Consider the following 16,102-nt stretch of genomic DNA (forward strand, 5'->3'; position numbering starts at 1 on the left):
GCGTATAGAAGGGGAAGAAATGGAAGCTGTGACAGATTTTATTTTCTTGGGCTCCAAGATCACCACAGACGGTGACTGTAGCCATGAAATTAAAAGACGCTTGCTCCTTGGGAGGAAAGCTATGGCAAACCTAGACAGCATAGTAAGAAGCAGAGACATCACCTTGCTGACAAAGGTTCATATAATCAAAGCTATGGTTTTCCCAGTAGTAATGTATGGCTGTGAGAGCTGGACTATAAGGAAGGCTGAGCGCCGAAGAATTGATGCTTTCGAACTGTGGTGCTGGAGAAGACTCTTACGAGTCCCCTGGACTGCAAGGAGGTCCAATCAGTCAATCCTAAAGGAAATCAACACAGACTGCTCACTGGAAGGACAGATACTGAAGCTGAAGCTCAAATATTTTGGCCACCTAATGCGAAGAGAAAACTCTCTCTGGAAAAGACCCTGATGCTGGGAAAGACTGAAGGCAAAAGGAGAAGGGACGGCAGAGGATGAGATGGCTAGAGAACGCAGGACAGGAAGGCCTGGCGTGCTATGGTCCATGGGGTCACGAAGAGTCGGACACGACTGAACAACAACAACAATACCCTTTATCTCAAAAGAAAGAACAAACTTAGTTTCTGAACAAGTCCTCTCTTGATCATAGCCAGAGAGGATTACTTGAAAGAATTCCTTGTTCTCTACTCCGTGTTAAGACTTGGCATTATTCTTGCATTATTCTTGGTATTCTTGAGAACTGACAGGCTTCGAAATATTTCCCTGGCTTCTTTCCCCACTCTTGAGACTGGAAGGAGACTTAATGAATTTCCTGTTCTCTTGCCTACATTCTGAAGAACTCCATCGCCATCCCTTTCTATTCACAGGCTCCTGCTGTGTAAATAAATATTTCCAGGACACCTTCCATCTTTTCCTGAACAGGTTCAATCTGTATTTATGTTTCGCATATCCAGTGACCTCTCTCTATTGCTAATCTTACTTCCTTCTTGCCTACTTCCTTCCCTCCAGCTCTTCAGGCTCATTTGGGAGGGAGCCCAATTCTGCCATCACTTTCGGTGCTCATTCTAACGCTGTAAAACACACTCAAAATGCATACAATTGATTGTACCAGCTGGATTTCTTTCCCGGGACACACCAATCACTAGGGCTTCTTGCAATATCTTTAGTGCAACGTAAAATGAGTAGATGCTCTTTAAATAGTTAACTCTGCTATGCATTTTCTTATACTTCTGCATTAATATAATAAAGCAAGCATTTCATTGAGTAAATGTTAGCATTTTGTGTGCAAAACGTTCACACATCTGCAAGCAATAGTAGGTAATCTAAGCATTTGATAGCCCATTTGGACATGCGAGCAACAGAGCCGCCTTTGAAGCCTGCCTTTATTGCTCCATAGATTCATTTATAATATACATTAAAAGCCCAAGTACTCAAAACACACCAGGAATTTCGGTTTTGAAACTAAATGAACTAGACATTCTACCATCTGTGCACAGTTAGTCCACAATGTTTATACAATAGTGCTTCTACATTATTAATACAAGCCTGAAAGTAGATTGAAATTTTTTTTAAGCCAAATCTCCCCAAAACACTATTTAGTTTCAAATTCTTTTAATTCAGTTTTTGCTTCCTTTGAACTACTATGTATTCACCTAAAAGGAAAGAACATTAACATTATCTCCAATTCTGTGAGTATATCGGATCAACTATTGAATCTTACCAGGCATAATAATCTCAGGGAACCCCATTTTCCGAGCCACAGCTGTGGTTCTGTCAACTAAGTGAGGAAATTCTTTTCTTATCTGATGAATATCTCCTGGAAGAAGCTTCAGTGTCACCCATAAACCTGTAGCATTAAGTACAATACATCAATTCAGAAACTACCTTTAGGGGGCAATCCTAGCTAAATAGGCAGCCGCCACCGAGCTCAGAGGCGACCGCCTTTCCAAAGCAAGGCAAGAGAGGCATGGGGCGATTGTTCCCTCCGTACCTTTCCTACCTTGTTATTTTTCACTAGACAGCTGTTTTCAGCTGTCTAGTGGCGGGGGGACCGACTGGGAGAGGAAGCTGCTGTATGACACATTGGATGTGTCTTCCCGCTCTGGAACGCCCCTTTTCAGTTGCTCCGCATTCCTCTTGCGAGCACGGAGGACAGGGCTTCTCCACGCTGCCTCAGAGGCAGTCGGTTTTCCAGGAACCGACCTTGGAGCACGGGCTCCGAGGTCAGTTCCCAGAAATGAGTATATCCTATGGCCCGCTATATAGTGTCTAGCAGGTCACAGGATTGCTCTCTCCTTTAAAAAAAAAAATCAAGTACAGGGCAACCCCAGACAATTTCTTGATGTTTAATGATTAGCTAAGAAAACATCTAAAAACATAAGTAGAACTGCTGGATCAAGCCAAAGACCTATCTAGTCCAGCATCCTGTTTCCACAGTGGCCAACCAGATGCCTGTGGAAAGACCCACAAGCATAACGTGAGAGCAACAGCCCCCCTCTACAGCAACTAATATCAGAGGCATGGTACCTCTGAACCTGGGGGTAGCATATCCTCATAATGACTGATAGCCTTATCCTCCATGAATTTGTCTCATCCCCTTTTAAAGATATCTACATTGGTGGCCATCACCACATCTTGTGGCAGTGAATTTCACAGATTAACTACAAACGGCGTGAAGAAACATTTTCTTTTGTCTGCCTGTCCTGAATCTCCCACCATTCAGCTTCATAGAGTGGCCCCAGGTGCTTATATTATGCGAGAGAGAGAGAAAAGATGGCATCCTTGAAAAATATGACTTTCAGGCTAAGAAACAGCAGCGCAGGGTTAAACTATGCAATTCACTATGACAAGATGTGGTGACAGCCACCAATTTGGTGGCTCAAAAAGGGGGTTAGACAAATTCCTGAAGGAGAAGGCTATCAATGGCAGCTAGTCCTGATGGGTCTATGCTACCTCCAGGATCAGAGGTAGTATGTCTTTGTAGTCCAGTTGCTGGGGAACATGGTCAGGGGGGTGCTGTTAAACTCGTGTCCGGCTTGTCAGTTTCCCGTGGAGAGCCAGCTGGCCGTGGTGTGAAGAGTATGCTGGATTGGATGGCCCCTTCTTATGTTTAAGAAAAGAAGCTAACAAGGTGAAAACAGGTGGTTTACAGACTTAAAAATTAAATGCCACCCAACAGAGAGCCCATTTTCGAAGGACCAATTAATACATGTATAGCTTGATAGGAGAATCCCTAAGTCCAATGAAATGTCAATATTTTCAACATTTGCCTTCAACTCCACATGCTCTTCTGAAACTAAAAAACAGCATTTGTAATGGAAAGGCAGTGGTAAGAAAAAAAAAAAAGGCTGTCTAGTTTTCTTTTTTCCAACCTTCACTTCCTCTTTCCAAGATACACTTCCTCTTTCTAACATACATGGTTGATTACATTCCCTCTGCAGATTAGGACACTGGTTATATCTTGCCTGTGAAGGATGTATATGCTACCCAATACTTTGATCACTATCTACTTCCTTCTACTTTATTAAACATTATCTTCAAGTTTGTATTTCGATTGCAAAGCTCTCTGAGCACCGAATCTCTCTCATGCTTTTCTGTACAGAGTCTAGCACTAAATTCTGTAGCAACACAACATTGTACAGAGAGAAAGAGAAAAAATTGCATGCTGCTATATTATATGCCTGGCAAAAGCCTAGACAAGCAAGGTATTTGCTGAAGACAAATTGATGAGACAAGTGGATATGGAACTTGCTTTAATATGTTGTCATATTCTGTATTATGCATATAAGCACAAGTGGAATTGGTATATAGTGATGCAATTGGTTTCTAACTTACTCCGTTTCAGGGAACTGGCTTTGAAAAATGGTCAGATCATTGCAAGGTATCCTACCTTACAACTACCAAAGCTAAAAAGAAATGTATTGTGTCCTAAATAAGTAAGACCCCATTTCTTTCCTACATTTCATACCAATATCTAAGATGAACTTACAACACACTCTTTTCCATGCCATTTATATTTGTATTACAACAGGGGTGGGGAACCATTTTTTGGCCTGAAGGCAAAATTGTCTCCAGACAAAGACATTGGGGGCTGCATGCTGGTAGTGGGCGAGACCACAGCTCAAAGCGGTTGGGGCCACCCTACTGCTTGCATGAGGCCCCACCCACTTTGGGCTGCTGCAGATCTGAGGTAAGATCTTTTCAGGAGGGACCCTTTGCCTGGGGAGAGGGGGAGAGGCCTGGGAGAGAAGCTCAGGGGGCCTAATGGGGAACCTCCATGGGCTGTATCCAACCAATGGGCCAGTGGTATGCCTGTATTACAAGAACACAAAAGATGGCTGTCCCAAACTTGAGGATTGCTCCAGACATGAACATAAGGCACTCTGGTTTCTGATGAGCTTGTATTACTGGTCTTAAAATGATGGCTTTTTAAATATTAAACTGCACATTCAAAGTGTTGCATGCACTTCGGTAATGTTTTTAACAGAATATTTTATAGTTCAAGCCTGTTTTATTGTTTAAGCTGCCATGACATATCATACATCTTCAGAATAGGAGTCATGTATTGCCCACTTTGAAAAGGAGTCATGTATTGCCCACACAAGGTAAGAATAGGACAAGAGATCTAAATACCAAACAAAGAGTCCTGGAGCACTTTAAAGATGAACAAATAAGGTGGTACAGGACTCATTTTTTTGCGGCAGCAGACTAACACAGCTACCCATCAAAAGGTTTTTAGATAAAGAGCACAGAGTAAATCCCTAAAATGATGGATGCATCATATGGCAGTGAAGCATGTGCAAGTGTCAAATGCTTATAATAAGAAAAATTAAGAATTTTATTAGCAGAATAACCAAAGTTCCCAGTGAGGGAGGGGTAGCCGTGATGAAAGGGTATGTTCCAATGCCAAACACATCCCAGTTAATTTTGTGCAACTTCCAGTGCAACTTTAAGGTTATCAAAAAAATGGGGAGCAATTACCTCATTGCAAATGCTAATAGTGTCAAATGAAGCAATGTACCTACCCTGGCCCTTGTGGTTAACTTCTTTAGCAGCAATCACTTTGTTTATAACAGTCTGAAGGAAATCATTCTCCCCTGCCACCCTGGGTGAAAAACGGGATGATATGTTCAGCTGCTTGTGTCGAATGGCATTATCCAATGCTAGCCTGGAGGATGCACATGACGACCAACACCAAAAGGTAACAAAGGCAGGAGGGGGAACAGAAAACCAGAAGTCACAGTAACAAGGAAACACAAAAGTATATCATATAGTTGACAAAGAGTATTCATTAGTCAACACAAGACAAAGGATAGGAAACAGAACAACACAAACATAGGAAGATAATCAGTCAGGAAAAATGTGAATCTAATAAAGAGAAGTAAAGCAAACTTATGATTCCAGAAACAAACATACACCAGATTCCGGTCACATATCTAGAAGCATGTAGAATAGAGACAAAAAGTCTGAGAAGTCACATATAAAATAACAAAACAACAAATTGTAGAACATACTACCCCATGGAATGCTCAAGACCTGCTTTGGATGTGACATGAATTGAGCTGTAGCATAATGAGAGATAACAGAAGAGGGAAAGCTACTACAAATACAAGTAGCTTAGCTGTGGGGAGGCCAGAGGACAGCGAGAACTCATGGAACATTTTGCTGCTATGGCTGAATGAGATGAAAATACTGAAGTTAAACATGAAATGCAGCATTTAGAAAAATGGCATCTACGCCACAGCAACCATACCAAGTGCCATGTGACAGCTGTTGTGTTTGTATTTATTTCACTGACAGCCAATAACAAGCATATGAAAAGAAAAAAAAAGCCAAGTGGAATAACAAAGGCACAGCATGAAAAAAAATTGCCTCATATACATAGGTCTTAAGTCACCATTGGGAATGACACTGCTATTCATCATAAGTGTGTATGTTCCTCATTCCTGACATAGACTTTTGCTGAGGAATGTTTTAATTTACCATAGCAACAGAAAGAAGAAAAGGGAAACATGGTTCATTTTATTATGCATCCTTTCAAAAATTCTGATTTGTACATACCACTATAAGTCAGATTTAATGGAGCAAGAAACCCGTAAGTGTCTCATTAATAGCGTTTTTCTTTATCCGTAAACATGCATTCTAGTGTTTATTCTTATCTACCAGAATATACGCTTGTCGCCATTTCATTTATAATGATCACGAAACATTAATGGAAAGTACTCTACTTCAAAATATTCCATGAACTACCTAGTTTTATTTTTAACCTGCAAGCTTTTAATAGCTTATACATACACATCATGATTGTAACAAAAACACAAATTTGTAACAGCCAGACCCATCAGTCATATAAATATAAACAATCACCAAGCAATAAATACAATAAATATAAATATATTCAATCACCAAGTGTTAGCAGCAGGATAGCCTGGAGGCTTGACAAAGCCCGTCCAGGTGGGGGAGTTCTGCAGGCAGGGATGAGGGCAGAGTCTGAGAATCTGCTATTCAAAGTTAAAAATTCCACTATAAGCATTAGGTTCTTAAAATCTGGATCCAGCTCTCTGGATCCTATCCAGAGACAGTGCCAACAATCACATTCACTTGGACAAGTCAGTTATATTTCTAATTTGCCCTCAACTCTTAGCACAGTCCAGATAGCACTGCATATGTGCACAGTCTACATGCGCTGAACATTAAAGAATGCAAGAAGTCATGTTTAAAGCTGGTTCTTATAATTTTATTTGAGTAATTTAATTGAACAAATGGCTGTAATCTAAAACAGAAATCCTGTCAAAACAGAAGTGATTTGATTGCTAATTTGTTATCATACACAGTGTTATTCCTTCCCTTCTTTGGCCTTCCCATTATCAAAATCATCTAAACTAAGTTTTAATCTGAAGAATCCTAATCCACTGCAATATTGCTAGAAATCACCTCTAACATTTCTTCTGCATTACTTTATACTTACGGCTGAAATGGAATGAAGTGTTGCTTGTCCTCATCATCTACTTTCCCATTAATTATGTCAGTTACATCCATTACTGAAATCAAAAAGAAAGAAACATCATTAAAAAGATCAACATCTAATGGAAAAGAGTGGCAAAGATCCATAAAGACATCTTTGTACTTCATGACAGACAACTTGGAACTGTTTTATGGAAAAATGTATTATTATGTTCAAAGACAGCCCTTCTATATTCACATCACTGAAAGTAGAATCTTCTGAAGCTAATAATGGGTATGCATTTGTGTGTCACATACTGAAACATGTTACAATTGATAACACACTTCACAGGAGAATAAATTCCTACTTCCATGGTGGATGCTCTGAGACTACAGAGAGTAATAGCTCTCAGAAAGAATGAAAGTTCTCAATTTTGGACCATTCTGGTGTATTCTGCTGTGCACACACAAAGGATATGTATGTAGTACATTCAAGAATATGTTTCAAGAACTCACTCAGAACTTGAAATATTCTTTACCAAGTCTTTCAGTTTATTTTATTTAAAAATATAGCACCCATCAAAAATCCCATGGTAACTTATATGATAATAAAACAACAAATAAAATAAATCTTAACATTAAGATTTATAGAAATCAACAAAAGCACAGTACATTGATAAAAGCCAGTAAAATGAATAAAAGCATTTGTTAAATTTTGCCTTGGTGCATGCTGAGAGGCCTGGACCAACTCCCCCCCGTTCAACAAAGCAACTTGCACCAAGTCAGACATAGGATAACACGGCCGGTGCTTGAAAAAATATTGGGCTAAGTCAAGTTCTCTGAGCTGGGATAAGTTGTGGAACAACCACACAACAGCTTGCCAGGGTTTGGTACTGTACAGCACATAACTGTTAGTGCAAAAAGTGTCCCTGGAAAGAGATAGTTACTTTATACTAACAGACATCACCATGATCAAGCTGGAAACAGACATACACATGTATGCCAGTACAGCAATGTCTGGGTTGGCCACATGGACCTGAAGAAGATGTTCAGGTGGTTGTGGAGGACAATGTGACTCTGGAGAATTGTGCTGTCTATTTATGCTGCAGAGTTCTGATACAACCATCCAATTCCTTAACTTAGAGCTATGTTGGCATAACATTCAGTATCAACACGTTCTCTACAAGCCAAGTATTTATCTTTATAACCAATCACTTTCCAAGTGCTCCAAACTGTACCTGAATAACCATACTTGATTTTATCCAGTTCCCCACCATGGCACTTGAAGAACAAGGACAACTTTCTTGAGAATGGTAGGAAGGTAAAACTGGATGACCATATCATGGCCCATAACCCATTTTACAAAGAGAAGGAAGATGGGTGGGCTATGAGGGGCTGTACCTTCTGATGGGCAAAACGGAAGATTGGGGATTATATTGGTGTACTGCCCACCCTGCCTCCCAATGGCATCCCTAACCAAGCTGGCTGAGGCAATCCTGGATGTGGTTTTGGAAAACCCTAGGACTTTGGTCCTAAGGGATTTCAATATGTCGAGGCCACCTTAACAAGACCAGCTTGGGACTCCATCGCCTCCACTGATAACCATGGGGCTGTCTCAGTTTGTCATTGGCCGAACACATGGGACAGAGCATACCCTTGATCTGGTGGGTGGGATGGGAATCACCCCATTTTCATGGTCAGACAATGGTGAAGTTTTATCTCACAGTGCCAGCCCCTCCCTGAGGAGGTTGTTGTTCAGTCGTTCAGTCATGTCCGACTCTTCGTGACCCCATGGACCATAGCACACCAGGCCTTCCTGTCCTCCACTCTTTCCCGGAGCGTGCTCAAGTCCATATTCATTGCATCAGTGATGCTATCTAGCCATCTCATCCTCTGCCATCCCCTCCTCCTTTTGCCTTCAATCTTTCCCAGCATCAGGGTCTTTTCCAGGGACTTTTCTCTTCGCATTAGGTGGCCAAAATATTTGAGCTTCAGTTTCAGTATCTGTCCTTCCAATGAGCACTCAGGGTTGATTTCCTTTAGGATTGACTGATTTGACCTCCTTGTAGTCCAGGGGACTCGTAAGAGTCTTCTTCAGCACCACAATTCGAAAGCATCGATTCTTCAGCGCTCAGCCTTCCTTATAGTCCAGCTCTCACAGCCATACGTTGCTACTAGGAAAACCATAGCTTTGATTATACGGACCTTTGTCGGCAAGGTGATGTCTCTGCTTCTTACTATGCTGTCTAGGTGTGCCATAGCTTTCCTCCCCAGGAGCAAGCGTCTTTTAATTTCATGGCTACAGTCACCGTCTGCGGTGATCTTGGAGCCCAAGAAAATAAAATCTGTCACAGCTTCCCCCTTCCCCTTCTATATGCCAGGAAGTGATGGGGCCAGATGCCATGATCTTCGTTTTTTTAATGTTGAGTTTCAAACCAGCTTTTGCACTCTCCACTTTCACCCTCAACAAGAGGCTCTTGAGATCCTCTTTGCTTTCTTCCATTAGGGTGGTATCGTCTGCGTATCTGAAGTTGTTGATAATTCCCCCAGCAATCTTAATTCCGACCTGTGATTCATCCAACCCAGCGTTTCTCATGATGTACTCTGCATGTAAGTTAAATAAGCAGGGCGACAATATTCAGCCTTGCCGTACTCCTTTCCCAATTTGGAACCAATCAGTTGTTCCATGTCTGGTTCTTACTGTTGCTTCTTGACTCTCGTACAGGTTTCTCAGGAGACAGGTAAGGTGGTCTGGTACTCCCATCTCTTTAAGAATTTGCCACAGTTTGTTGTGATCCACACAATCAAAGGCTTTACTATAGTCAATGAAGCAGAAACATCTGGAATTCTCTTACTTTCTCCATGATCCAGCAAATGTTCGTGATTTGCCAGGGCCTGCAGGAGAAGCCACCACCACCACCACTGGGGAAGAGGCGTGCTTGCTGCTGCTGGGCCTGCTGCTGCCGCCGCTGGGCCTGCTGCCACCGCCGCTGCCACCACTACCAGGCCTTCCCTGTGGACTTCTGCCTGGCAGACCGCCAGTCCCTGCAGGACCAGGCCCCAGGTACTGAGCCAGCTGTGCTGCTCCACCTGCCCCTCCCTGGAGAGGCTACATAAGCTGGCTGGCTGAGGTGGCCTGGGAGAGCCAGGGCCTGCAGGAGAAGCCACCACCACCACCGGGGAAGAGGTGTGCTTGCTGCTGCTGGGCCTGCTGCTGCTGCTGCTGCTGCTGCTGCTGCCGCCGCCGCCGCCGCCGCCGCCGCCGCCGCCGCCACCACCACCACCAGGCCTTCCCTGTGGACTCCTGCCTGGCATTTTTAAGGGGATTTTAATTGTTTTGTTTGTTTGTTTTATTTTGTTGGGGGGGATTTTGTTGTGTTTTTAGGGGTGGGTAGCCTGCCTGATAGGCGGGAGCGAGGGGGCATGTGTCCACCTGATGGAGGCAGTGGGGGGAGTGTTGGGGGCCAGAACATACCGAGGCTGGGCGGCAGGCGCTGGCGGAGCGCTAGGGGCAGGCCATGGGGAACAAGGGAGAGATGTCTAGTATCTGTCCCCTGCTCTGGGCCTGTCCAGAGCCAAAGGATGGCTGGGGGAGGCGTGACTCCATCTTCTGGCCTTCGTTTGCTGCTCTGAAATGCCAGGTGTGTTACCCAGAAAACCTCCCTCATCCATGACATGATCCTGGATGAGGGTGCAGACCTGGCATGTATTACAGAGACCTGGCTGGCCGAGGCTGCTGCTGCAACCCTTGCAGCCATGTGTCCAGCCGGATTTTCGTATGCACAGCAGCCGAGGGCTGGGGATCGGGGAGGGGGAGTGGCTGTTATCTACCGAGAGTCCTTGGTCTTCACCAGACCCCCTCTCCGGGAGACCAAGGTTGCTGAGTGCATGTACTGGAGGTTGGGCCCGAAGGGCAGTCTGGGGATTCTGCTCGTGTACCGTCCACCCCGCTGCACGACTGACTCCCTGGCCGAGGTGCTTGAGGTGGTCTCTGATGTGCGTGTACAGTCCCCTAACTTACTGGTGTTGGGGGACTTCAACGTACATTCGGAGGCCATCCTCACAGGAGCACCTCGGGACTTCATGGAGACCATGGCCTCCTGGGAGCTGCACCATATTCTAACTGGGCCCACCCATGTAGCCGGTCATGCACTAGACCTTGTGTTTGTTTATGGAGAAGCGGGGAGTGATCTGGAAGTCGGGGGTATATCCACCACCCCCTTGTCATGGTCAGATCACTATCTGGTGACGTTGGACTTCTCGGTTCCACAACCCCTCCGCAGGGGTGGAGGACCCATTAAAATGGTCCGCCCCAGGCGTCTTATGGATCCAAATGGATTCCTGAACGCGCTTGGGGATTCTCTGGGGCATGCCAACGGCCACTCGGTCGAGACCCTGGTGGGTGGCTGGAATGCCGCAATCACTGGGGCATTAGATCAGGTGGCTCCGAAACGCCCTCTCCCCCTGAACAGGGCTCGGACTGCACCATGGTTCAATCTGCGGTTACGAGCTCTGAAACAGGAGGTGAGACGGCTAGAGCACCGGTGGTGGAAGTCTCGCTCCAAAGACGATCAGACACGGGCTAGAGCTGTATCTTCAGCCTATCACGTGGCGGTGAAGGCAGCAAAAAAGGAATATTATGCTGCCTCCATCGCGTCTGCAGAGTGCTGTCCCAGGAGGCTGTTCCAAGTGGTCCGGAGCCTGGTCGGTCCTGTGGCTCCGGAACCACTGGAGCATTCTAAGGCCTCCTGTGAGGCTTTGGCAAGGCACTTTGCAGATAAAATTGATCAGATTAGGTGTGTTACTCTGCACACTGTGGATACAGTTAGTGAGCAAGAGGCGGCCTGTAGCAAACTGGTTTTGTGGGATCGGTTCCAGCTTCTTCCTCCTGATGAAGTGGACAAGGTGCTTTCATCTGTAAGTCCGACCACCTGCTTACTTGATCCTTGCCCATCTTGGCTCATTATGAGCTGCAGAGAGAGACTGGGTGAGGGGATCAAGGCGGTGGTGAACGCCTCCCTTGAGGAGGGAGTGATGCCATCAGCCCTCAAGGAGGCAGTGATAAGACCGCTCTTAAAGAAGCCTTCCTTGGATCCTCAAGTTCTGAACAACTTTCGCCCAGTCTCAAATCTGCCATTTTTGGGCAAGGTGATGGAGCGGGTGGTGGCGGTGCAGTTGAAGGCACACTTGGAAGAAACTGATTATCTAGACCCATTTCAGTCGGGCTTCAGGCCTGGGCATGGGACAGAAACGGCCTTGGTCGCCTTGGTGGATGATATGAGGAGGGCTCTGGATAGGGGTGAATGCTCCTTCCTTGTTCTCCTCGACCTCTCAGCGGCTTTTGATACCGTTGACCACGGTATCCTCCTGGACCGCCTGGAGGGGTTGGGCATGGGAGACACTGTATTGCGGTGGTTCTGGTCCTTCCTCTCCGGCAGGTACCAGAGGGTAGCACTGGGACAGGAGGTTTCAGACCCGTGGCCACTTACTTGTGGGGTGCCACAGGGTTCCATCCTCTCCCCGATGCTATTTAACATCTATGTGAAGCCGCTGGAGGCTATCATCAGGAGGTCTGGGGTGCAGTGTCATCAATATGCGGATGACACGCAGCTCTACCTCTCATTCAAATCTTCACCAAGGTTGGCCGTAGAATCCCTGTCCAAATGTCTGGAGACGGTGAGTGGCTGGATGGGGAGGAATAAGCTGAAGCTCAACCCTGACAAGACCGAGGTACTTTTGGTGGGAGACAAGAGGAGGCTGGGGGATGTTGACCTGGTGTTGAATGGGGTACGGCTACCCTTGAAAGACCAGGTCCACAGCCTGGGGGTCATTTTGGACTCCCAGCTGTCCATGGAGGCTCAGGTGTCAGCTGTGAGCCGGACAGCGCTGTATCAACTCCATCTGATACGGCGGCTGCGCCCCTTCCTTCCTGACCATCTGCTCCCATCGGTAGTACATGCCCTGGTCTCCTCTCATTTAGACTACTGTAATGCACTCTACGTGGGGTTACCCTTGAAGACGGTTCGGAAGCTGCAGCTGGTACAGAACGCGGCGGCTCGCCTGATTAAAGGCAGCCGCCGGCGAGATCACATCACTCCAGTGCTGAAGGAGTTGCACTGGTTACCAGTTGTTTTCCGGGCCAAATTCAAGGTGTTGGTTTTGACCTTTAAAACCCTATATGGTTCCGGCCCAGCCTATCTTAAGGAGCGCCTCCAGCAACACCAGACAGGCCGCTTAACAAGATCAGCCTCAGATGGCCTTCTCTCTGTCCCATCAGCCAGGACAGCTAGACTGGTGGGGACAAGGGAGAGGGCCTTTTCTGTTGTGGCCCCCACTCTGTGGAACTCCCTCCCTAGGGAACTCCGTCATGCCCCCTCTTTAATGAGCTTCCGTCGTGCATTAAAAACGTGGTTGTTCAGGCAGGCATTTGGGGTGGGTTAGGGTATTTTAAAAAAAAAATTATGGTAGAATTTTATTGTTTTAAATTGTTTTATGGTGTGTTGTACATCGCCCAGAGTGGCTGGGTGACCAGCCAGATGGACGATTAATAAATTTAATAATAAATAAATAAATAAAAATAATAAATTTGATCTCTAGTTCCTCTGCCTCTTCAAAACCCAGCTTGTACTTCTGGTAGTTCTCAGTTCACATACTGCTGAAGCCTAGCTTGTAGGATTTTGAGCATAACCTTGCTGGCATGTGAAATGAGTGCAATTGTATGGTAGTTTGAACACTCTTTGGCATTGCCCTTCTTTGGAATTGGAATGTAAACTGGCCTTTTCCAGTCTTATTTATTTATTAATTAAATTTATTATCGCCCATCTGGCTGGTCACCCAGCCATTCTGGGCAATGTACAACATACAATAAAACAGTTTAAGACAATAAAATTCTACAATAAAAACCTTGTGGCCATTGATGAGTGTTCCAAATTTGTTGGCATATTGAGTGCAGCACTTTAACAGTATCATCTTTTAGGATTTTAAATAGCTCAGCTGGAATACTGTCATCTCTGCTAGCTTTGTTGTTACTAATGCTTCCTAAGGCCCACTTGACTTCACTCTCGAGGATGTCCGGCTCAAGTTCAGTGACCGCACTATCATGGCTATCAGGGACATTAAGATCTTTCCTGTATAGTTCTTCTGTGTATTCTTCCCACCTCTTCTTAATCTCATCTGCTTCTGTTAGGTCCCTGCCTTCTTTGTCCTTTATCATGCCCGTCTTTGCACAAAACGTTCCCTTGAGATCTCCGATTTACTTGAAAAGATCTCTAGTCTTTCCCATTCTGTTGTTTTCTTCGATTTCTTTGCATGGTTCATTTAAGAAGGCCTTCTTGTCTTCTCCTTGCTATTCTCTGGAACTCTGCATTCAGTTGGATATATCTTCCCCTTCCTCCCTTGCTTTTCGCTTCCCTTCTTTCCTCAGCTACTTGTAAAGCCTCCTCAGACAGCCACTTTGCTTTCTTGCATTTCTTTTTCTTTGGGATGGATTGAGTTGCTGCCTCCTGAGCAATGTTACAGACCTCTGTCCATAGTTCCTCAGGCACTCTATCAGGTCTAATCCCTTAAATCTATTCCTCACCTCCACTGTATATTCATAAGGGATATGATTTAGGTCATACCTGAAAGGTTTAGTGGTTTTCCCGACGTTCTTCAATTTAAGCCAAAATTTTGCAATAAGAAGCTCATGATCTGAGCCACAGTCAACTCCAGGTCTTGTTTTTACTGACTGTATATTGCTTCTCCATCTTTGGCTGCAAATGACATAATCAATCTGATTTTGATATTGACCATCTGGTGATGTCCATGTGTAGAGTCACCTCTTGTGCTGTTAGAAAAGCGTGTTTGCTATGATCAGCGTGTTCTCTTGGCAAAACTCTATTAGCCTTTGTCCTGCTTCATTTTGTACACCAAGGCCATGCTTGCCTGTTATCCCGGTGATTTCTTGACTTCCTAATTTAGCATTCCAATCCCCTGTGATGAAGAGGACATCTTTTTTTGGTGTTAGTTCTAGAAGGTGTTGTAGGTCTTCATAGAACCGATCAACCTCAGCTTCTTCGGCCTCAGTGGTTGGGGCAAAGACTTGAATTACTGTGATGTTGAATGGTTTGCCTTGGATTCGTACTGAGATCATTCTATTGTTTTTGAGATTGTACCCCAGTACTGCTTTTCCCACCCTTTTGTTGACTATGAGTGCTACTCCATTTCTTCTAAGAGATTCTTGCCCACAGTAGTAGATATAATGGTCACCTGAATTAAATTCACCCATGCTTGTCCATGCTGAGTCCCAAGATGTCGATGTTCAATCTTGCCATCTCATGTTTGACCACCTCCAGCTTACCTTGATTCATTGATCTGACATTCCAGGTTCCTAAACAATATTGTTCTTTACAGCATCAGACTTTCTTTTCACCACCAGACACATCCACAGCTGAGTCTCCTTTCGGCTTTGGCCCAGCCGCTTCACTCTTTCTGGCGCTACTTGGAAATTCCCTCTGCTCTTCCCCAGTAGTATTTTGGACACCTTCCAACCTGAGGGGCTCATCTTCCGGCGTCATCTCTTTTAGCCTTGTGATACGTTCCATGGGGTTTTTCTTGGCAAGAATACTGGAGTGGATTGCCATTTCCTTCTCCAGTGCACCATATTTTGTCAGAACTCTCCGCCATGACCTGTCCATCTTGGGTGGCCCTGCACGGCATAGCTTATGGCTTCACTGAGTTATGCAAGCCCCTTCGCCACAAGGCAGTGATCCATGAAAGGGCCCTGTGGAGGTAGGGCCCCATTAAAATGGTCTACCCCCAGAGATTTATGAAATCCAACGGGTTCCTAAATGCTCTGTGGGATTTCCAGTAGCCAAAGCTGCTGATTCTGTCAAGGTCCTTTCTGCACTGTGCACAGGCAACACAATCGCTCCTGAGCGTCCTGTTTGGTTCTGTAGAGTTCAGATGGCTCCAGACAATAAAACAGGTCAGAAGACAGCTGGTGCACAAGTAGCACAATATTTTTGTGAGGGTGATTGAACATGCATGACCGTGCACAGTCATACCTACTCTGCAGTGGTGAAGTTGGCAAAGAAGCTGCCTCCATCATGTCCTTGAGTAGCCATCCAGCTGAGCTTTTCCGAGTAGTCTGCGGGTTGCTTTCATCTAACCCAGAGAAGCCAGC

The 16,102-nt window shown here is 45.1% G+C and overlaps 1 protein-coding gene across 3 annotated transcripts in view; it reads right to left on the bottom strand.

Moving 5' to 3' along the window:
• DOCK1 (dedicator of cytokinesis 1) overlaps nucleotides 1–16,102 on the bottom strand; it is a 556,714-nt gene that overhangs the window by 473,319 nt on the left and 67,293 nt on the right. For 2 of the 3 annotated variants that reach the window (XM_084841442.1, XM_084841444.1), the window contains exons 11-13: nucleotides 6,965–7,037; nucleotides 5,022–5,164; nucleotides 1,718–1,843 (exon numbers count right to left, since the gene is read on the bottom strand). In XM_084841442.1, coding sequence (XP_084697568.1) covers nucleotides 1,718–1,843; nucleotides 5,022–5,164; nucleotides 6,965–7,037 — 342 coding nt within the window. The remainder of the gene's footprint in view (nucleotides 1–1,717; nucleotides 1,844–5,021; nucleotides 5,165–6,964; nucleotides 7,038–16,102) is intronic. The other variant, XM_084841443.1, reaches the window with a different exon arrangement.

Source organism: Heloderma suspectum, chromosome 3 (genome assembly GCF_057233095.1).
Source record: "Heloderma suspectum isolate Gila_16-S chromosome 3, 16-S_ref, whole genome shotgun sequence".
Lineage (NCBI taxonomy): Eukaryota > Metazoa > Chordata > Lepidosauria > Squamata > Helodermatidae > Heloderma > Heloderma suspectum.